This window comes from Scyliorhinus canicula, chromosome 3, assembly GCF_902713615.1.
Source record: "Scyliorhinus canicula chromosome 3, sScyCan1.1, whole genome shotgun sequence".
NCBI lineage: Eukaryota > Metazoa > Chordata > Chondrichthyes > Carcharhiniformes > Scyliorhinidae > Scyliorhinus > Scyliorhinus canicula.
Genome location: NC_052148.1, coordinates 138,693,353 through 138,715,860, shown reverse-complemented (window position 1 = coordinate 138,715,860; position 22,508 = coordinate 138,693,353). Strand labels below are relative to the sequence as shown.

The 22,508-nt window shown below is 46.7% G+C and overlaps 1 protein-coding gene across 5 annotated transcripts in view; it reads right to left on the bottom strand.

Annotated features, from left to right (window-relative positions):
* The window catches only part of zmp:0000000660 (arf-GAP with Rho-GAP domain, ANK repeat and PH domain-containing protein 2), a 494,698-nt gene that overhangs the window by 74,424 nt on the left and 397,766 nt on the right, over positions 1 to 22,508 (bottom strand). For all 5 annotated transcript variants that reach the window (XM_038791442.1, XM_038791438.1, XM_038791439.1 and 2 more), the window contains exons 25-27: positions 14,521 to 14,595; positions 11,723 to 11,840; positions 8,285 to 8,413 (exon numbers count right to left, since the gene is read on the bottom strand). In XM_038791442.1, the coding sequence (XP_038647370.1) occupies positions 8,285 to 8,413; positions 11,723 to 11,840; positions 14,521 to 14,595 (322 nt within the window). The remainder of the gene's footprint in view (positions 1 to 8,284; positions 8,414 to 11,722; positions 11,841 to 14,520; positions 14,596 to 22,508) is intronic.

Genomic DNA, 22,508 nt, shown 5'->3' with positions numbered 1-22,508 from the left:
TTTCTGGCTAACCCAGATCTAGCTTCAGGTTTTTCGGGGTCCTTTTTAAAAATGTGTTCATGGGCCGTGCTGCCAACACTTATTTCCCATCGCTAATTGCTGTTGAGGGGCAGTTAAGAATCAACCACATTGCTGTGGGTCTGGAGTCAAATAAAGGCCAGACCAGATAGGAAGGACAGATTTCCTACCGTAAAGAACATTAGTGATCCAGATGGGTTTTTACGATAATCGACAATGATTTCATGGTCATCATTGGACTTTTAATTCCACATTTTTATTGGATTCAAATTTCACCATCTGCAGTGGCGGGATTTGAACCGGGTCCCCAGATCTCTGGTTTACTAGTCCAGTGACAATACCACTACGTCACCGCCTCACCCTGAGTGCGTGGTGCAGGACTAGGCCCAGCTTCGTAAACTGAACTATACTAGTGTGGTGGGTAGGGTCAAGACCAACTGCAAAGATGGTATAGCCTCCCCCTGTCCTGGCGGCAGGGTCCAGTCAATTAGGATGATCATTGTTCCATGGTTTTTGTTCCTTTTCAAGTGTAGTCCGTTTTCCTCTCTAAACCCTTCTTTGGGAAGCTTGATAATATATCATCCTTTATGTGGGCGGGCAAGACTCCGAGGATTCGTAGGGTAGTTCTACAAAGAGATGGACAGTGATGTAACAGAGTCCCCATTTGGAAAGGTCGGGAACCTCATTTGAATAAATCATAGTGTTATTAAACATTAAACCGTTGAATCACCCACCCACATTGGGGGCTTCCCCATCCCCCCATCTCATATTGGTGAGGGTTTTAAGAACAGGAACTAGGCAGAGGAAACCTGCTGGGGGCACACAGATACGTATAGCCCCTGGTGGGGAGAGGGCCATGTCCAGGCAGTACCAGGGATCAGAGCAGTGCAGAGGTGGGGGGGGGGGGGGGGGGGGGGGGGCTATATCTTTGGAGCTCCATTGGGGAAGGTTCCCCTTTCCCATGAGAGGGGGCGGTGTCCCCATGTCTGTATGGGTTGCCGATTTTTTTAAAAACAGAGATTGGCGCACGTGTCTGATCTGTAGCTTGCCCACTGCGAACAGTGGAGGGGAGAGGCTGTTTGATATGGTCCACCAGTCTCTGGGACCTAAGGCTTACATTCCGAGCATCACACTGGCGCTGAAATTTATATGCCATATTACTCATTTTTGTGACAGGCAGAATGCCTTTTGGCTTGATGCCAGCATCCTGTTAGTGGTGAATACCATTTGTGTTGCTACTGCATAGTGGAAGCATGAAACAACTTCACCAGTTGCTCAAAGCTGATGGCCTTAGGCCAATTCATGAGAGCGGCACGGTAGCACAGTGGTTAGCATGGTTGCTTCACAGTTCCAGGGTCCCAGGTTCGATTCCTGGCTTGGGTCACTGTCTGTGCAGAGTCTGCACGTTCTCCCCATGTCTGCGTGGGTTTCCTCCGGGTTCTCCAGTTTCTCCCCAAAGTCTAAAGATGTGCAGGTTAGGTGGATTGGCCATGCAAAATTGCCCTTAGTGTCCAAAAGGTTTGGTGGGGTTACTGGGTTATGGCGATAGGGTGGAGGTGTGGGTAGGATGTTTTTTCCAAGAGCCGGTGCAGAAGCGATGGGCCAAATGGCCTCCTACACTGTAAATTCTAGGATTCTATCTGTGATACACAATGCAAAATGATCTGATCAGGGTCGCCATCATTCCACAGGGAGTCTTCAATGCACCTTGCATGGTGAACACAATGGCTCTGGTACTATTCACAAGATTGCTGCTAAGACCAATCTTCTAGAGTGTGAAACTACAAGAATCCCAACACATATAATGAGAAGTGAAGGTAGGCATGTGGTGGAATATGGTAGAAAACCCCCTGGCAGATTTCTCAACTAGAATATCAAGAAAAGGGAGTTAATATGACTGCTCCATTTCAAAATTGAATTTGAGAGCAGGATGGAACCCATTCAAGCCATTCAGACTTAGAGTCCGCTTATCAACAAATCAGCATTCTCATCTCATACAGTGCAAAGTTGTTTCCCCTGACATTGGAACAATCCTTGCAATTTTCCGATGCATGCAAAACAAAAAACTTTGACAAATGTTTTTCTTCAGCAACAATGAATTTCTGCACTATCAAACAATTATTTGTATACCGTCTGATCAGCTGCCTGAGCCACATAGCTACTTTCCACTGGCCCATTGGCCCCTGCCGTCCCCCTGAAGTTGCATATTTCTCTAATTTCTCTCTTATCCCTTCGTACGTCCTCGCCTGAGGCCCACTTCCTATTCCCACTAAATTGCTGATGACCTAATTTCCCCTCCTGGCCCCCACATTCTCGCTTTTCAGGTGTTGTCTTCTTTAAATCTGCTTTCGCCACTCTTCTCCTCATAAACCGATCATAGATTCCACTCTCCTTGCAAGCTACCATCCATCTCGAGCCTTCCTTTTTTCTCCAAAGTCCCTGAAGCTGTTGTCATGTCCCAAGAGCACTACCATCTTTCTCACCACTGCATGCTTCAATCCCTCCAATCAGATTTCTGTCTCTGTCATAGCATAGAACCAGCTCTGATTAAAGTCATGAAAACATCTCACACAACTGTGATAAAAGTAAACTTTTCCTTATCATTCTTCTTAACCTGTCAGCAGCCTTTGACACAGTTAATCATACTATCCTCCGCAATTGCCTCTCCGCTATGCCCAGTTGGAGAGTGGTGTGGGGGGGGGGGGGGGGGGGGGGGGGGGGGGGGGAGGAGGAGGAGGAGGAGGACTGTTCTCACTAGATTCCATTCCTATCTATTTTATCATAGCCAGAGAATCACTTACAATGGCTTCTCTTCCTATTCCTGCACCATCACCTCTGGTATCTACCAAGGATCAATCTCTGATCCCCTCCTATTTTTTATCTACATGCTGCCCACTGCAACATCATCTGAAAGCGCAGCATTAGTTTTCACATATGCGCTGATGACACCCACACAACCACCTCTTTCAATTCTTTCACTGTTACTAAATAATCAAACTGCTAATCCAACATCCAGTACTAGAGGAGCAGAAATTTCATGCAGTAAGATACTGGGAAGACTGAAGCATTGTCTTTGGCTTATGCTCCAAACTCTATCTCCCAGCTGCCAACTCTATCCTTCTCCCTCGCAACTGTGTGAGACTAAACCAGACTATTTGCAACTTGACTGTCACATCTGACCCCAAGATGAATCTCCAGAATGTATCCAAACCATTACTAAAACTCCCTATTTTCACCTCCATAATAATCGCTCGATTTCGCCCCTCGGCTTAGCTACTGCTGAAACCCTAATTTGTGCCTTTGTTACATTTAGACTTGATTATTCTCTAGCACACCTGGCTGGTCTCTTGCATTCTGCCCTCAGAAACTAGAGGTCACCCAAACCTTTGCTGCCCATTACTTCACTCGCACCTACATCGGCTCCCAATCAAGCAATGCCTTGATTTTTAAATTCTCATATTTGTTTTCAAATCCCTCCATGGCTTTGGTGCTCCGTACTGCTGTAATCTGCTCCAGCCCTGCCACCCTCTGAGATATTTCCTCTGAACTAATTTTGACCTATCGAGCATCCCTGATTGAATCACTCCAGCACTGGTCAACGCGCATTCAGTTGCCTAGGCAGAAAGCCCTGGAATTCTGTTGCTTGCTTGTTCTCCTCCTTTAAGGTTGCCCTTAAAAATCTACTTCTTTCATGATGTTTTTAGACCGATGGCTTAATATCTCCTTGTATGCTTTGATGTGATATTTTGCTTCATAACATCCCTTTGAAAAACCTTGGTGTTTTATTACATTTCTATAGAACCTCTCAATATAAGTTGTGGTTGCTAAATTCAGGAATATCTTACGGTGGTTCAGTTTTCATAATGCCAAGCGTCAAAATTGTGTGTTGCTCACATATCAAATAGAATAGTTTACATTGAAATATGCAGGCAGAACATTTAAAAAATCACGCCTTTAAAAATAATTGCAAATGTATAAAAAGGATATAAATATTAATTATTCTTTCCTTTTAACTAAAATCTGAAAAACTGTAGCTGCCAGCCATTAAATTAAACCAAGTTTAAGATATCTAAACAAATGCCCAGGCACAAATTTAATGAATAAAATACCGTTCATCAAACATGGAGTTGGGACAGCCATACAGTTCTTGACAGTCCAGTGCTTCAGAACAGTATTGTATCCTACTGACAGCAATGTTCCCAACACTGTATGTTGGCTGTATATCTGCATTACTGAAGCCCACCCATTTTCCATTTTTCGACATTTTGTTTGACAGGTATGATTATGAAGCTGCTGAGATATCAGTTTGGTTGGTGAAAGACTTTTGATGAAAAAAGGTTTTATAGCCAACATTTTCAATGGTACCATTACCATTGCTGATAAATCACCTCCATTTATATGAATACATCAAGTGAAAATAACACAACATGTTTTTGAATGGTTATCAAAACATTTATTACATATTTGTTGCAACCTGCTTTATCTTTCTTTATAAAAAGAATATTTGATAGCTATTCAAACTGTCAATAGACATACCACAGATAGAGCACTGAATCAGAGACATATGTTTCACAATATGAGCTTTAACATTGTCAGTAAATATTTCCCAGGCCACAAATGGACCAATATGTTAAAATCACTCTTTTGTTATATGGATGTCATTGGGCTGGATTCTCCGATCTTGGTGCTATGTCTGGAGAAAGTATCTAGTTTTACGATGAAAATGTCAATGTCGCGTCTGCACCAATGCTCCGCCCGGTGTGGGGGGGGGGGGGGGGGGGGGGGGGAGCAGCCGCGCCCACGTAAAACCCCCAGTGTTCCCGACAGAAAAGGCCGGAGAATTGCCGGGTCCATGGCCGTGCATGCGCATGGTAACGACCTTCAAGGGGTCACGCTGTAAACCACGACACCGGCCACGCGGGGTCACGCTGTAAACCACAACACCGGCCACGTGGGGTCACACTGTAAACCACGACGCCGGCCACGCGTGGACCCGGCCTGCCAGATAGTGCCACTCATTAACCCCCCTCGCCACCCTCAGACCACCCCACACCGAAGCCCCCCCACCCCCCCCCCCCCCCCCCCCCCCTCAACTGTGGCGGCGCTGAACACAGTCCACAGCCATCACGCTAGATTGACGAAAACTCAGAGCACACATGTCCCACGCTGCCGGAAAGTCGCCCCATGGGGGTGGAGCATCGGGGGAGGGCCTTCGGGTTGCCCCCGAGGCCGACCCGGCTGTGTACTCACCGATGCTGTTTTGGAGGGGGCGGAGCATCCAAAAACAGGCACCGCCCCAATTTCAGCGTCAAAAGGGATTCTTCGCCCGATCAGCGAATACAATTTTGTTGTCGGCAATGGGAGAATCCGGCCCTTTATAGTTCCTAGTGTTATGGGCTAGGGTTTAGAGAACCCCAAAGCGTATCTTGGAGTTCACCTGACCCACAACTTTTAATAGATTGTCATATGGGGAGCACACAACCCACTCTAGAGGTGTGGTACAGCAGAAATGGAAAAGTATTTCTTTAAAACAAAACAATGTTTATTCTATGAACTCAAGTTAACCTTTTTAAACAAACAGTGAATATCTTAGCAACCATTAATTCAAAGATAACCCCCAAAGAATACAACACTAAGTAATCCTTTAAGCTGTCCTTTTAACATCCAAAAGACTTAACAACCTTTAAACAGAAGCACATCAGGGTTTACATTCAATATTGAAAACATTTAAATTTCTGATTTCACCAAATGATCAAGAGATAGTCCTTCATGGCAGAGAGATCAACAGTACAGCTGCTTTGGCTGACTTCACCTGCAGCACACTGAAAAACGAAACCAAAAAACACAGACACACCCAAGCTTTTCATAAAGTGAAACTAAAAAGCAGAACCAGAGCTCAGCTCCACCCACACTCTGACATCACTGCAGTAACATGAGCAGCCAAACATTTCTTAAAGGTACCTTTCTTAAACACCCATTTCTTAAAGGTACTCTCACATGACACTAGTTATTCTACACTTATTGGAAATAAAACAGTTTCATTCCCAATATGATTTTTTTTAAATTGTAAGATACAATTGATATAAACATCAGGATCAAGTAAGTGGGGTGCAGATCTGGATCAGAAACAGAAAATAGAGCAATATATACTCAGACTATTGATATTTTATTCGGAGCACTAAAATCAATGAAGAGGAACATTTTGATGTGACCTATAAACAATAGCTAATCTAAGCTCACCTGTTCTATGCTCCTGCCAAAGTTAGAAGTACCATCTGTCGTGTACTCCAGTAAACAAGCTTTCATGTCACAGTGGAGTAAAGCACTAGATTCATCCTTTCCTGTTCGATCAATAGCTCTATCAATGAATTCTATACCTACTCTTTTCACTGTGCTATCTAGACAATTCACCAACATTTCCAACCACTATAACCTGTTATGCCAAGAACATAGGGATATTGCCTCCAAACCCTTGTTAAAATATAAAACATCACAACTCAGATACATATCGTCAGTTTCTATCTCCGTTTCAAAATCCTAGAACTTGCTACTCAATTATCATAACCACAAGGTCTTCAGCAGTCATGGAAAAGGGCCAAAAGAACCAGGCAACGTGCCTCAATGATTACCGTCCAGTGGCCCTGACATCAGTCATAATGAAGTGCTTCAAGAGGTTAGTCATGAAGCGCATCATCTTCATACTCCCAGAACGCCTTCATCCACTGCAATTTGCATCCTGCCGCAGCCGGTCCACAGCAGACGCCACCTCCCTGGCCCTACACTCACCCCTAAAGCATCTTGACAACAAGGACTCCTACATCAGACTCCTATTTATTGACTACACCTTCAACACCATAATCCCAGCCAAGCTCATATCAAAGCTCCAAAACCTAGGACTTGGCTCCTCACTCTGCAAATGGATCCTTGACTTTCTGACCCACAGACCACAATTAGTAATAATCAACAACAACACCTCCTCCACAATAGTCCTCAATACCAGGACCCTGTAAGGCTGCCTACTTACCTGTACACACATGACTGCATGGCAAAATTTGGTTCCAACTCCCTCTACAAGTTTACTGACGACGTGACCATAATGGGTCAGATCTCGAATAACGACGAGTCAGAATATAGGAGGGAGATAGACAGCCTAGTGGAGTTGGGCAATGACAACAATCTATCCCTCAGTGCCAGCAAAACTAAAGAGCTAGTCATTGACTTCAGGAAGCAAAGTCCTGTGCACACCCCTATCAGCATCAACAGGGCCAAGATGGAGATGGTTAACAGCTTCAAATTCCTAGGGGTGCATATCTGCAAAAATCTGCCCTGGACCGCCCACGTCGATGCTACCACCAAGAAAGCACAACAGCACGTATATGTCCTCAGGAAATGAAGGAAATTCGGCATGTCCACATTAACTCTTACCAACTTTTACAGTTGCACTATAGAAAGCATCCTATCTGGCTGCATCACAGCCTGGTGCAGCAACTGCTCGGCCCAAGACCGCAAGAAACGTCAGAGGGTTGTGAACACAGCCCAGTCCATCACATAAACCTGCCTCCCGTCCATTGACTCCATCTACACTTCCCGCTGCCTGGGGAATGCGGACAGCATAATCAAAGACCCCTCTCACCCGGCTTACTCACTCTTCCAACTTCTTCCATCGGGCAGGAGATACAAAAGTCTAAGAACACGCACAAACAGACTCAATAACAGCTTCTTCCCTGCCGTTACCAACCTCCTAAATGACCCTCTGATGGACTGACCCAATTATACCACACCCCTGTGTGCATCATCCAATGCAGGTGTCTCTATATTTACATTGTGTACCTTGCGTTGCCCTGTTATGTATTTTATTTTTATTTTATTTTCATGTACTTAATGATCTGTTTGAGCTGCTTGCAGAAAAATACTTTTCACTGTACCTCGATGTACGTGACAATAAACAAATCCAAATCCAATACCACCTTCTGAGGGCCACCAAGAATGGACAATAAATACAACTTGGTTAGAGTCTCTCATATTACAAACAGACGAGAGGATTTTTTGTCAGCACACATTAAAAATGCAATCCTTCCTTAAGATACAAATCAGATGCATGTTGAATGGTAGAATGCTGGTAGTAGGATTCCAATATGCTCTCAGTAAAACTGGTTAAGCTCACCACTGACACTCGAGTAAAAATGAAATCCATCAACAGTATTGTTCCTGATGCATATGCAATGGTCTGGTGTCAGTAAAAAAAATTAAGAATTGACATTCATACCGAGATACTTTTTGATGGCATTTGCTGCTGGAAACTGTTTTATGATCAAGTAAGCAGATTCGGGCTCAGACAGAGTGCTCCATTGGAGAACCTGTTCCAGAACATTCTCTCTGTAGTGCAGTACTCGCTCTGTGGAAGAGAAAATGTAAAACAATAGCATAAGGCTATACAAAATAGAGATTTGTTGAAAATATTAACATTGCTTTTATTCCTTGATCAAAATGATCAGTGCTTCAAACTAAGGATATATTTATATGAAAATAAATCAACTTAATGGTATTCTGCAATATTAGTCATAATTTTGATGTGGTAATTTCTCCCCACAATCCTTCAAATATATGATTCATCATCCTTTCAGCAAAATGCGTCATCTGTTAGCCACTTCAAAATTAATTGCAATACCTTTGTCCATCTAATAACTGGTTCAGATCACTTTGGCTGTGATAAATCTTAAAATTACTCACCTCTTTAGTCTGAGTTTCTGGTTATTAGATAAGTGGTTATGTTACATGTCCATTTTGAAGTAAGTATAGCTTATAAATGCAAACAAGAATGTGCAACAGGTCTTGATTACTGTGAAGCAGACTAGGATCACTCTGTAGCGGACCGGGTTCACTGCCTGAAGCAGATAGGGAGTGAGCAGTAGGTCAGGATCAGTGTGAAGCAGACCAGGAGGAGAGTACAGCAGGTTAGGATCAGTGTGAAGCAGACCACGAGATGCATACAGCAGGTTCGGATCAATGTGAAGCAGGCCGGGAGGAGTGTACAGCAGGTTAAGATCAGTGTGAAGCAGGCTGGGACGAGGGTACAGCAGGTTAGGATCAGTGTGAAGCCGAGGGTACAGCAGGTTAGGATCAATGTGAAGGAGGCCAAATGGAGCTTACAGCAGGTTACGATCAGTGTGATGCAGATCGATAGGAACATCCAGCAGGTCAGGATAATTGTGAAGTAGACCGGGATGTGCGCACAGCAGGTTAGGATCAGTGTGAAGCAGATCAGGATCACTGAAGTGTAAGTGAAAAGTGTGAGATCACAGATGGCGGGTCAGTGTCTTAACTTATTTCTCTTTCACAAAAGTTGGCAAGTTCATTTCAAGAGCTGGGAAACTGAAGATTTGATTTTTTTGGATAAGAAGCTTTATGTTACGGACAGGAGAGTGATGTGGGATTGTTGCCCTTCTTTGTATGTCTAGCCTGACTGCAACAAAATATTTCTCACAGAACCCCTTTTTCTGCAACTTTCAAGCACAGACCAAGGCAGGATTTCTTGTAGTTTTAAATTAAAAGAATAAAGGGTTGTTTTCTCAACACCTAAACTGTAAATGCAACTATACTCACTCCTCATTCAGACAACAACCCCACACACATACACACAAGAAAAGATGATCACAGAAAGGGATCACACGCACTGATACGTTTAGATGAGTTTGAGGAATCACTCACTTTATTTCTTTAAGGTGATAGTTTGAGGCGTGGCAGGATTCGATTTTGGATGCTGTAATAACTTTGCTAAGGCCAGTCTTCCAATAACAAATTCCTTTATGGTGGTAACAAAAAAGGTTGCACCTGCGGCTTACAAAAACGTGCGTCCAAGTCTGGGGACTGGCCTGGGTCGGGCGGGTTTTATGCTCCCGCCTTACATTTCCTGTTGGGTGAGCTACCGCCTGCTTAATAGGTGAACTCATATTTCATGAAGCCCATGGGGAGATCTATTGACAGTCCCCAGTGCCCTTTGTGGCCACCATAACAGCCCTCCCTCAAGTCCTTTTCTCCCTCAGTACTCGTGCAGTGAGAAAGTCTCTTCCACCTCGCTGAAGAGTGACTGATGCTAATTCCTCTTCGTTGTCAGATACAGTCGGAACACCTGAAACTTCTTCTTTCATCTTGGAATCTGTGTCCTTGTTATTCAGCGGAGACGGACACGGAGTTCTCTTCGGGATTCTGCCCTGCACTCGTGGCGTCCACCTCTGTGGCCGGTAGTGAAGCTTGGACGAGATGGATTCCCTACTCGTGAAGTGGTCCAGGTGTTGTTTGAAGACCGTATCCTGGATCTTTACTTTATAGGATTCAGGTCCTCTTTTCTCCAATATAATTCCACGGACCCAACTGGAGACATCTCCGAAGTTCCTTACATAGAGTAGATCAACTGCCTTGAATATTCTTTCGCATCTCGCTAAGTCATAATTTATGACTTAGCGTTATGTGTGTGTGGGATGGGGATCAATGCTAGGGGCATGGTGTTGCCTACTTACCCTGGCCGCCCTGAGGTTGTGCAGCTTTTTGCAGCACTGCTGACTGGTCCTTGCGGTAGGGCCCATGGCCTCTGCCACCTGTGCCCAGGCCTGGTGTACAGCAGCAGATGGCAGCCTCCTTCCCATCCTGGGGTACAGGGTAGCCCGTCTCACCTCCACGGCATCCAACAGGTTCTCTAGCTCAGCGTCTGCCAAGCAGGGTGCCGCTATCGATGCTGCCATCTTATTGGCTGGGGTCAGTGTGTAGGGGGAGTGGAGTGCTAATATGCGGCTGCAGCTTGTCAGCCTCTCGAGTGTCAAATCCGACCCCGGCGAATCAGACACCATTTTTCATTGGAATTGATCGTGTTCTACATGGTGCCGGTGCTAGCCCATTAACGGATCTGGAATTGCTCCGGAACCCAGGCCAACTGAGTTGTCATCGAAGTCCACCAAGTCAGTCCCAGCGTCAGCAGTCTCTGAAACGGAGAATCCCGCTCTAGGTATATGGATGTCATATTAGTGCAAATTTAGCTCAACTATGATACCCCCAAAATTAATAGATAGCTAATAAATAATATTCATATTCAGATAGAAATGAAGAATAGGTACTTGACTAATATGTGTAGGTAGGTAACCAGGGAGAGGAGACATTTAGTTTTCAATTTGTTTCAAGGTGATATGTTGTCACCCACTCAGCAATTTTATTATGCAACTGCTAAATATTCAGCTTTCTGCACACATTTCATTCAGTATCGGACCAGAAGTCTCGTGGCACAGTGGGTAAAATCCCTGCCTCTTGAATCACAAGCTCCGGGTCCGATTCCCACTCCACACTGGAGCTTTGGTGAAGGGTCATCTGGAGTCGAAATGTTGGCCCTTCTCTCTCCCTACTGATTCTGCCACACCTGCTGAGATTTTCCAGCATTTTCTCTTTAGGTTTCCCACTCCACACTGTCCAAGGAAGATACATTCATAATGTGGCCAAACAAGTTGACTATCAACCTGTAAATCCTTTCAATATGCCTGGTGGTAGGTGGTAAAAGCAGGAGAATTTCCTAGTCAGCCATACTGCTTAAGGCAATGGCAAATGACTGCAGTACTGTGCCAAGCATAATCATGGACCAATTCAATAGAAGTCCATGCTCGCCAACACCCTATTAGAGAATGGTCCTGAAGGAGGAGGAAGAGGAGGCGGAGTATCCTACCCAGCTCTCCGTTCTCTATAACTTCAAATGTCGCCCAAACAGCCGTCTCATCAGCAACGATGTTCCTCATTTCAAGAACAATGTGAGTTAATTCTTCCGCTGTCATGGTTGGAGATACCTGTGAATCATGATGCAAAAAAGTCTTAATTTCAAATAAAGTCACAGTGCTGCAAACATGGGAGCATGATGGAAGTATCGGAAACTGGTTAAATTAATTCAACATCATCATAAATTTGTAAATGTGCAGCAACTAAAATCTGTTGTAAGTTGGAACTTTCAAAGCTGTTGCGATTTAAAAAGCGGATCTGATCTGATTTCCTTTCATTTTCCCTTGGATCACTGAAATATCATTAGTGCTCTTTTGATAAAATCAAAACTTTTACGTTTGGGTACAAAACAGATCCCTTTATTGACACAAAGATGGATCAAAATGATAAAAATCCCATGGCAGTGTTTGAAGTAACTCTCCTGGCAAAAAAGACAAATATTTCTCCCTCAAGCAACACAATGCAAATCACAGTTTTATTGCTCTGCCAGGTGTTTGTTTTTTCACAAAATAGCTGCTGTATATCATAAGTCTTACTTAAAAATACCCTATTTTATGTGGTGCACTTTGAACATGTTGTCATAAATGTCCCAGGCCTGCACAGATCTGTCACATCATAATAGAAATCAAAATGGACCAAAATATCCACATAAGGAAACAAAAATCCACATTCCTTCCTTCAAGTATAAATACATTTAAAAAGTCTTCCAACATCATGTTCTACAATCTAGAAGAATGTCCACTATGTCCATAATTAATAAGCCTGTTAACATTGGGGCAATATTTTTTCTGAAAAAATGTGAACTGGCCCAATCCGATATTTCAATTTGTATGCACAACATTTATAATAAATCTGAGCATCCACAATTATGTGATACTGTATCACATGGCATTATCTGTACACAGAATATGTATACCAAGCATATTTGTGTATAAATGTTAGTCTCTTCTTTTGTGCGATACGGGCTTTTGTTGTCTATCCCTAATTGCCCTTGAATTGAGTGGCTTGTTTGGCTGTCAACCGCCTCTCGAGTCACTTGTAGATCAGACTAGGGAAGGAAGGTAGCATTCCTTCTCTAAAGGACATTACTGAACCAGATAGGTTTTAACGACAATTAACAATGGTTTCATGGTCATCATTAGACGTTTTTGGTTCCAGACTTTAATTGAATTTAAATTTCAACATCTGCCGTGGTGGAATTCAAACCTAGGTCCCCAGAGCATTACTCTCCGTCCATGGTTTACCAGTGCAGTGACAATACCAATACACCACCATGCCCCTGCAACAACACAATGTGAATCATATCACTTTTTAAGGCAGAGCAACTTATATTCTTCATTACCAAGGGGATGAACAGTTATCAGAGGGCAGGAATCTGGAGTTGAGGTTACAATCAGATCAGCCATGAACTTATTAACTGGTGGAGCATGCCCGAGGCTGAGTGGCCTACTCCCTCTCCTAATTTCTATGTTTGTATGTATTACTTCATTCTGTGTTTCATGAGGAAATCCTGGTGCTCCGCACATACAATGAATTAACTCAAAGTGAACTCAGGGTTTTGCTCCTGGCAGATGCAGGAATCATTTTTTCCACAGTAATACCCCCACGAACATCCAAGAGCTAAATGATTAGTTACGTTGTATTTTGAAGGGCTGATTAAGAAATTAATGCCAAGGAATTGAAAAACTCCAATACTTCTTTTCAAATAGTAGGACAAGATCTTTAACAACTTAGATAGGTTTATGGGATCTTGATTAACTAACAGCTGAACAGGGGGGTGTCAGTTCAGGCTGGTCCGGGGGGGGGGGGGGGGGGGGGGGGGGGGGGGTGGATGGGACGTATGCGGTAGGTCTGGCCGGCGGTGTCAGGTCAGGGGCGAGGGATCCAGGTGTCAGATCACGCCCGGACATGGGGGGAAAGTTGGGAGGTGATGGGCCAGGTTGGGTGGAGTCCAGTTGGGTCAGAGGTGGGGGGTGGGGGGTTGCTCCCCTGGAGTTTGGGGAGTGTCCAATGTGGGGCTTGGTCTGGGTGCTTAAAATAGTTAATCTAGATTTCAGAGTAATTATGAAGGTAGAACCTGCAGAACCATCCGAAGTTAGTGATTGAAATTGTTTCCCAACTCAGCACAATTGTCCAGGGGAAACTAGCTTGCCAGGTAATTGCCAGGTAAACCCTTATGTGGAACGTCCAAGATGGATTCCCAAGCACATCTTTGGGGGTACACCCCAAATCCAATGCTGACGAGCCAGGAAGTTGCAAGAACATTGTTACTTATGCAATAAGCCGTGCATTTCTTTGTTCCTATCTGACAGTTTTCTCCCGAGAAATTAAAGAACATTTTTGGTGCCATTTTCTTTACATGACTGCAAATTTCCTTGACATAAATGTGTACAAAAATTGCAGACTATGAGCATGAAAGATGCAATGAATAGTGTGAAATCCAGGGCTGAGTCACCAGTCTCTGCCTCCCCAATTATGGGGGAAGTTTGACTAACCAGCTGGTGTTGAAATGAACACATCTTCTGCTCATCTTCAATAAGCTCCAGGAGTCCTGAAAGGCTGTTATGGTAGCAACACTGCACAAGCAGCTTTGCATCAACCATGCACGTCCATGAAAACGTATTTTCAGTGCTTTGAAGTTGATGTTAATTAAATCCAGTTTAGCAGAGGTGCATTTAAAAGCGAAGAGACCAAGAGATACAATGTTCTATTGGCTTTACTGAAGATATCATACTATAACCAAATACATACCCGAATTATGCAGCAACAATCAGGTTCCTTGTTCACCACGTACACTCCAATGATCAGGTTCCCATTACCTGTAACCTGAAGAAAACATTTTCTGGACACTTCATATTTTCTCAGCGATTACTAATATTTTATTGACGGTTGTTTCATTTTTGGAATCTCTAACAGGCAATAGATTTCAAAAGTTACTCTTTTTTATTTTGAATGCTGTTACATTATAAATAATTTCACATAAAGTGATGTGGGATTTGTGTCGAAACATTGAGCCATCACAGAAAGCAACATGCAAAGAAAGTGATTTTCATGCAATACGGAGGCAGGCTTGTGTTTTATGGCTATCCAAATCCAATGCCTATCCTTAATGTCACATATTTTGGATTGACAGTAATTGAGTAGCTTTCTGTGAATCTGATAAGGCGACAAATACAAAAATATCGGCAAGTTTATAAATTTTCCCTGCTGTAACAGGCAACTGGTCCTACATTATTGCTAAAGCTCAGGGAAGGGAGCAAGGGAGCAGGTTCCCAGAACTATGGATCAAATGCTATCCCTTGCTCTTTTGAGATTAAGCCAGTAAAGGTTGCTATCATCTTAATAGGTTACATTCACACCAAGTACTGGAACATTTTGAGCAATAGAAAAAGGCCGCTGGGTCCATTTTCTGCATCTCATATCAGCAACAAATATTGTTGCTTCTCCAGTGGGCAGCACGGTAGCATTGTGGATAGCACAATTTCTTCACAGCTCCAGGGTACCAGGTTCGATTCCGGCTTGGGTCACTGTCTGTGTGGAGTCTGCACATCCTCCCCGTGTGTGCGTGGGTTTCCTCCGGGTACTCCGGTTTCCTCCCACAGTCCAAAGAAGTGCAGGTTAGGTGGATTGGCCATGATAAAATTCCCCTTAAGTGTCCAAAATTGCCCTTAGTGTTGGGTGGGGTTGCTGGGTTGTGGGGATAGGGTGGAGGTGTTGACCTTGGGTAGGGTGCTCTTTCCGGGAGTCGGTGCAGACTCAATGGGCCGAATGGCCTCCTTCTGCACTGTAAATTCTATGTAAACCCATAATGGCCTCTCGAAACAATAAATGCTAGCAGCCGCTAAGAGCTGTTGGGGGGGGGGTTTAAAGTAATGTGGCTGGGGGATGGGAACCGATGCAAGAAGTCGGAAGGTAGTAAAACAGGGACAGAAACAAAAGGCATTAAGGGGGAAAGTGTAAGGCAGAGAAGACATAGTCAAAAATCAAAAAGGGCGACAATACAAGGTACAGTGACTGAGGGGAGCTCAGCGAATAGGCCCAGTAATACTAAAAAGAATAAAACGGGAAGTAAAAACATAAATGGAAAGTGACGCGGCAGGTTGTTGCATGAAGATATGGGTTCAACGACAAGGAAAATTAGGAGTAAAGTTAAGAGGAAATATAACTCAGGAGAGGATACTGATCGAGGTGTTAAGATTCAAAACAGAGGTATAAAAGCCAACTTAAGTGTACTTCACCTGAATGCTCGTAGTATTCGGAATAAGGTAAATGAGTTGATGACGCAAATCATCGTGAATGACTATGATTTAGTGGCCATTACCGAAACAATTGTTCACAATTTACATAGATGATTTGGAGTTGGGGACCAAGGGCAATGTGTCCAAGTTTGCAGATGACATTAAGATGAGTGGTAAAGCAAAAAGTGCAGAGGATACTGGAAGTCTGCAGAGGGATTTGGATAGGTTAAGTGAATGGGCTAAGGTCTGGCAGATGGAATACAATATTGACGAATGTGAGGTTACCCATTTTGACAGGAATAACAGCGAAAGGGATTATTTAAATGGCAAAATATTAAAACATGCTGCTGTGCAGAGAGACCTGGGTGTGCTTGTGCATGAGTCACAAAAAGTTGGTTTACAGGTGCAACAGGTGATTAAGGCGGCAAATGGAATTTTGTCTTTCATTGCTAGACGGATGGAGTTTAAGACTAGGCCGGTTATGCTGCAATTGTATAAGGTGTTAGTGAGGCCACACCTGTTTAATGGTGTTCAGTTTTGGTCTCCTTACCTGAGAAAGGACATACTGGCACTGGAGGGTGTGTAGAGGCGATTCACTAGGTTAATCCCAGAGCGGAAGGGGTTGGATTATGAGGAGAGGTTGAGTAGACTGGGATTCTACTCGTTGGAATTTAGAAGGATGAGGGGGGATCTTATAGAAACATATAAAATTATGAAGGGAATAGATAGGATAGATGCGGGCAGGTTGTTTCCACCGGTGGGTGAAAGCAGAACTAGGGGGCATAGCCTCAAAATAAGGGGAAGTAGATTTAGGACTGAGTTTAGGATGAACTTCATCACCCCAAAGGTTGTGAATCTATGGAGTTCCTTGCCCAGTGAAGCAGATGAGGCTCCTTTGTTAAATGTTTTTAAGATAAAGATAGATAGGTTTGAAGAATAAAGGGATTAAGGGTTACGGTGTTCGGGCCGGAAAGTGGAGCGGAGTCCAAAAAAGATCAGCCATGATCTCATTGAATGGCGGAGCAGGCTCGAGGGGTCAGATGGCCTACTCCTGCTCCTAGTTCTTATGTTCTTAATTCTTATGTAAGAGGAAGAATTCAGTGCCGTTGAAAAAACTGTGGTCTCCTCCTTACTGCAAAACTCCATTATGCAAATTTAAATTGAATTACAATTCCACACGACATGCATATTATGCTGTTGCTGCTCATATCCCTGATAGAATGTGGTTAACACTACTGTTTTATAAAGCATTCACACAATCAAACTACAAAGGACTCTTACTCTAATGAAATAAATTAAAAATTGAACGATTAGTGCAGAAGCTGGAGTGCCTTTGTAAAAATATGCATTTTAGACAGATTAAAACATTACATATAAATAAATTAAATGTAACTTTCATCTCAAACAATCAGTTAATTGCAAAAAAAGGCAATTCATTTTTCAGAATTTTTTTCTTTTACAATTTTCGTTCTTGAAATGTGGGTTATACTGGTAGGTCTACGTTTAATATCCATCCGAAGATTTTGGAACAAATGCAGGCTTTGTGTTGTTGAGGTTATCACAATGGTGTTACGACTCGACTTCCGGGCGGCGAGCGAGGAGGTCGCAGGGAGAGGGGCTCCCGCAAGCGCCAGGAAGGAACCCCCCCGACAGGCCGGACGGCGGAGGAGGAGCGGGCGGCAACGGCGGAGGAGGAGCGGGCGGCAACGGCGGAGGAGCGGGCGACAACGGAGGAGCAGCGGGCGGCAGCGGCGGCGGCAGCGGAGGAGAAGCGGAGGAGGAGCAGGGCGGCAGCTGAGGAGGAGCGGGCGGCGGCGGAAGGCGGAGGCGAGGAGCGACGGCGACAGGGAGGCCCAGCAGCGGCAGGTCCAACCCCTCTCTCCCCCCCCCCCCCCACGCGGGCCGGGAACGGTGCGGCAGCGGCGGGCCCTCTTCCCCCCCCCAAACCAGCAGCGGGACACCACCTTCCCCCCCCCCAATCAGCAGCGGGGACACCAACTCTCCCCCCCCCCCAACCAGCAGCGAGGACACCAACCCCCCCCCCCCCCCCCAACCAGCAGCGAGGACACCAACCCCCCCCCCCCCCCCAACCAGCAGCGAGGACACCAACCCCCCCCCAACCAGCAGCGGGGACACAAACCCCCCCCCCCCCCCCCCCCCAAACCAGCAGCCCCACTCGCCCCTCCCCCTCCCCCCAACTGCAGTGACCACCACGTGGCAAGGACAAAGGGGGACTCTCTCTCTCTCTCCTGGGCGAGTGGAGAGAGAAAACAAAAGAAAAAAGAGGACTTATATTTCTGTTCTTTTTTTTTAAAATAAAAACCCAAAAGAAAACTGGTAAAGAGAAAAGGGGTGAAATAAAGGGGTAAAGGAAAGAAGGGGGAAATAATTTTTCATTTAAAAAAAAAATATATACATATATTTTTATATATATATATATATATATATATAAATAAAATTAAAATAGGGTGCGGAAAAGGGGGAAAAGAAGAAAAAGGAGAGAAGAAACGATGAAGGGGAAGGGGGAGAAAAAATGCCAGAAGGGACCCAAGAGAAAGGGGGCACCGGAGGTGGACGGGGCAAAGGGCAAACCAGCTTGGGCGAACGAGTCAACACGCGAAGCAGCGGGAAGAATGTATCGCCGCATCCAAAAGGGCTGGACGGGCGGGCAACCTCCCCCTGGGGTTAGAGGGGGGCGTGAATTGGAAGGAAGCCATTGCAGAGGTGGTGAGGGAGCAGCTGCAGGCAATCAAGGCAGAGTTAAAAGCAGACACAGAGGCCGCAGCACAGGCAGCAATGACCAGGGCCATGTCAGGGGTGCAGCAGGCTCTGACCAGAATGGAGGAGAAAGTGGATGCCCAAGGGAAGATACTGGAAGCCCAAGGGAAGATACTGGAAGCCCACGGGGCAACCCATTAAAGAGCTGGAGAAGGCAGCGACTGACCGTGAGCGACCGGGTCATGTCCCTGGAGAGGGAAATGGCGAAACTGAGTGCAACACAGGGGAGCCTGAAGGGCAGGGTAGACGACCAGGAGATCAACTCGAGAAGGCAAAACATTAAGATAGTGGGCCTGCCAGAGGGGATAGAGGGTAGAAATCCCACAACATTCGTGGCTGCGATGCTGGGCTCCTTAGTGGGGCGGGAAACTTTTCCCACCCCACCGGAAATGGACAGAGCTCATCGGTCACTGCGCCCGAAGCCCAAGGAAGGGGAAAAAACCGAGAGCAGTTATAGCCAGACTGCACCGGTACCGGGATAGGGAGACAATCCTGCGCTGGGCCAAGGAGAATAGAGCCTGCAATTGGGACGGGCACGCCATCAGAATCTACGAGGATTTTGGAGCGGACATAGCTAAGAGACGGGCGGAGTTCAACAGAGCGAAAGCAGCTCTCTATAAGAACAAAGTACGTTTTGGTATGCTGTACCCAGCAAAACTCTGGGTCACATACCAACACAAGGAATATTTCTTTACAGCCCCTGCCGAGGCGAATAGATTCGTTGAGGAGCACGGGCTGGAAAAACGCCATGGGAAGTAGGGACGAGGGGCCCATGGCAAGGAGATACGTCATGCCGACGGGGGGGTGGGGAGGGGCGAGGCAAAGCCAGCCCCCTCCCCCCTGGCAGGAGCACCCAGGAAAAACAACCCAATGCCCAAGGGCCCGCTCCAGGTGGGAGGCCAGGCCCCGGCACGAGGGAACGGGAAGTACTGGAGAGGGGAGAGGGGAAGGGGGACAGCAACCTCCGAGCGGGGAGCCACCGTGCTAGCAGGAAAGCTAGCGAAGGGGGCGCGCAACAGAGCAGGGCCGCAGCGCACCCCCAACAGGGGGGAAGGCGCCAGGCAGGGGAGGGGGGGGATCACCCATCAAAGGTGGGAGAGCAAATGGGGACAGGAATGGGGGAGAGAGGGGCAATGGAGGGGTACACAGGGGTATCCCCGAAAGGGATAGAGCGGGGGGGGGGGGGCACTCGGGGGGCGAGAGACCAGGGAGGGGAAATGCAGGGACGAAGGGACAAAAGAGGCCAGAAAGGGAATAGGGCCACAAAGTGCCACAGACAAGGGCTCGAACAGGGAACTGCTGCAAACACCCACCCAGTACGGTCTGTGGGGTGAAGGGGCCCCCCGGAGTGCAGGGGGCTACCCGCGTGGCGGACACACAGTGGACGGCCATGGCGGGTGTCCCCGGGACAAGGGGGAACCCCGGAGCGCAGGGACCCGACCGCATGGGGAGAGCAGTGATAGTGGACATCCTGGACGGCCCCCTAACAAAGGGAAACCCCAGAGGGCAGGGGCGCGTCCACCGGACAAATATGGTTAGCCCCACAGGAGCAAGGGGGCAGAAGCCCCCCACCAGAATAGTCACCTGGAACGTAAGGGGACTTAATGGCCCAGTGAAGAGATCTAGAGTCCTCACCCACCTTAGAAACATGAGGGCCGACATAGTCTTCCTCCAAGAGACGCACTTGAGGGAGCAGGACCAACTGCGGGTAAGAAAGGGCTGGGTGGGACAAACCTATCATTCCTGTTATGGGGCAAGGGCCAGGGGGGGTGGCGATCCTGATTGGCAAGAGGACAATGTTTAGGGCGACAAAGACGGTTACGGACCCAGGGGGACGGTATGTCATGGTCAGCGGGGCCCTGGATGGGGCGCCGGTAGTCCTAGTTAACGTGTATGCGCCCAACTGGGACGACACGAGCTTCATCCAAAAGACCATGGCAGAAATCCCGGACATAGCGACGCACCGACTAATCATGGGGGGGGACTTCAACTGTGTACAGGACCCAACGACGGACAGATCAAACCCCAGAACGGGGAAAACCTCAAACATGGCAAGGGAACTCAGTCACTATATGGAGCAGATGGGAGCAGTAGACCCCTGGAGATTCGCCCACCCGGGGGAGAAAGAATTCTCTTTCTTCTCCCCAGTACACAACGTGTACACCAGAATTGACTTCTTTGTGGTGGGGAAAACGGTGCTTCCAGAGATAGACAAGGTGGAATACTCCGCAATTGTGATATCAGACCACGCCCCACACTACATGGATGTGCGGCTAGAGACGGGAAGGGCCCAGCGCCCCAAATGGAGGTTGGACGGTGCCTTACTAGCTGACAAGGCCTTCAGCGAAAGGATAGCGCGGGCCATAGCGGAGTACACTGAGATCAACCAAAACGGGGAGGTCTCACCCTCCACGTTCTGGGAAGCGCTTAAGGCCGTACTAAGAGGGGAAATCATAGCCTACAAAGCGCAAAGAGATAGGAAGGAAAGGGTGGCTAGGCAGAAGCTGGTCGACTCCATACTGGAGGTAGACCATAAATACTCCGAGGCCCCGACCGTAGAACTCCTGGCGGAGAGGAAAGAATTACAAAGGAACTTTGACCTGCTCTCCACCAGGAAAGCAGTACACCAACTCCGCCAGGCACGCGGGGCCCTATACGAACACGGAGACAAAGCCAGCCGCCTGTTGGCCCACCAGCTGAGAAAGCAGGCAGCCAGCAGAGAAATTGCGCAAATCAGAGATACCAGAGGCACGTTGGAAACAGAACCAGAGAGGATTAACAAAACCTTCAAGGCCTTCTACCAAGAGCTGTACACCTCAGAGCCCCCAACGGGGAAGGCTGGGATGAACCGGTTTCTTGACGGACTGGACATACCAGTTGTGGGAGAGGGCAGAAAACGGGATCTGGAAGCACCACTAGCACTGGGAGAGATCATGGACAGCATTAGCTCCATGCAGGCGGGGAAGGCGCCGGGACCGGACGGATTCCCGGCGGACTTCTACAAAAAATTTGCGACAGCGCTGGCCCCGCACCTGCGGGAGATGTTCACAGACTCGCTAGCTAGGGGCACATTGCCACCCACGTTAGCACAGGCCTCAATCTCGCTGATACCTAAGAAAGACAAAGACCCAACGGAATGTGGGTCATACAGACCCATATCTCTGCTGAATGCAGACGCCAAAATACTGGCCAAAATCCTAGCCAAGAGGCTAGAAGACTGTGTACCTGAGGTGGTCACAGAGGACCAGACGGGCTTTGTCAAAGGTAGACAGCTTACCGCGAACATCAGGCGCCTGCTGAACGTGATAATGACCCCCTCCGGGGAGAGAACACAAGAGGTGATCGTCTCCCTGGACGCAGAAAAGGCCTTCGACAGAGTCGAGTGGAAATACCTCATAGAGGTACTGGAGCGGTTCGGGCTTGGAACAGGGTTCACCGCTTGGGTAAGCTCCTGTACAACGCACCCATGGCGAGTGTACAGACCAACAATACCAACTCCCAATACTTCCAGCTGCACAGGGGCACCAGACAAGGATGCCCACTGTCCCCGCTGCTGTTCGCACTAGCAATTGAACCGCTAGCAATCGCGCTCAGGGCAGCAAAAAATTGGAGGGGGATCCGAAGGGGAGGTAGAGAGCACAGAGTCTCACTCTATGCGGATGATCTGCTCCTCTATATCTCGGACCCACAAAGCAGCATGGACGGAATCATCGCGCTCCTGAA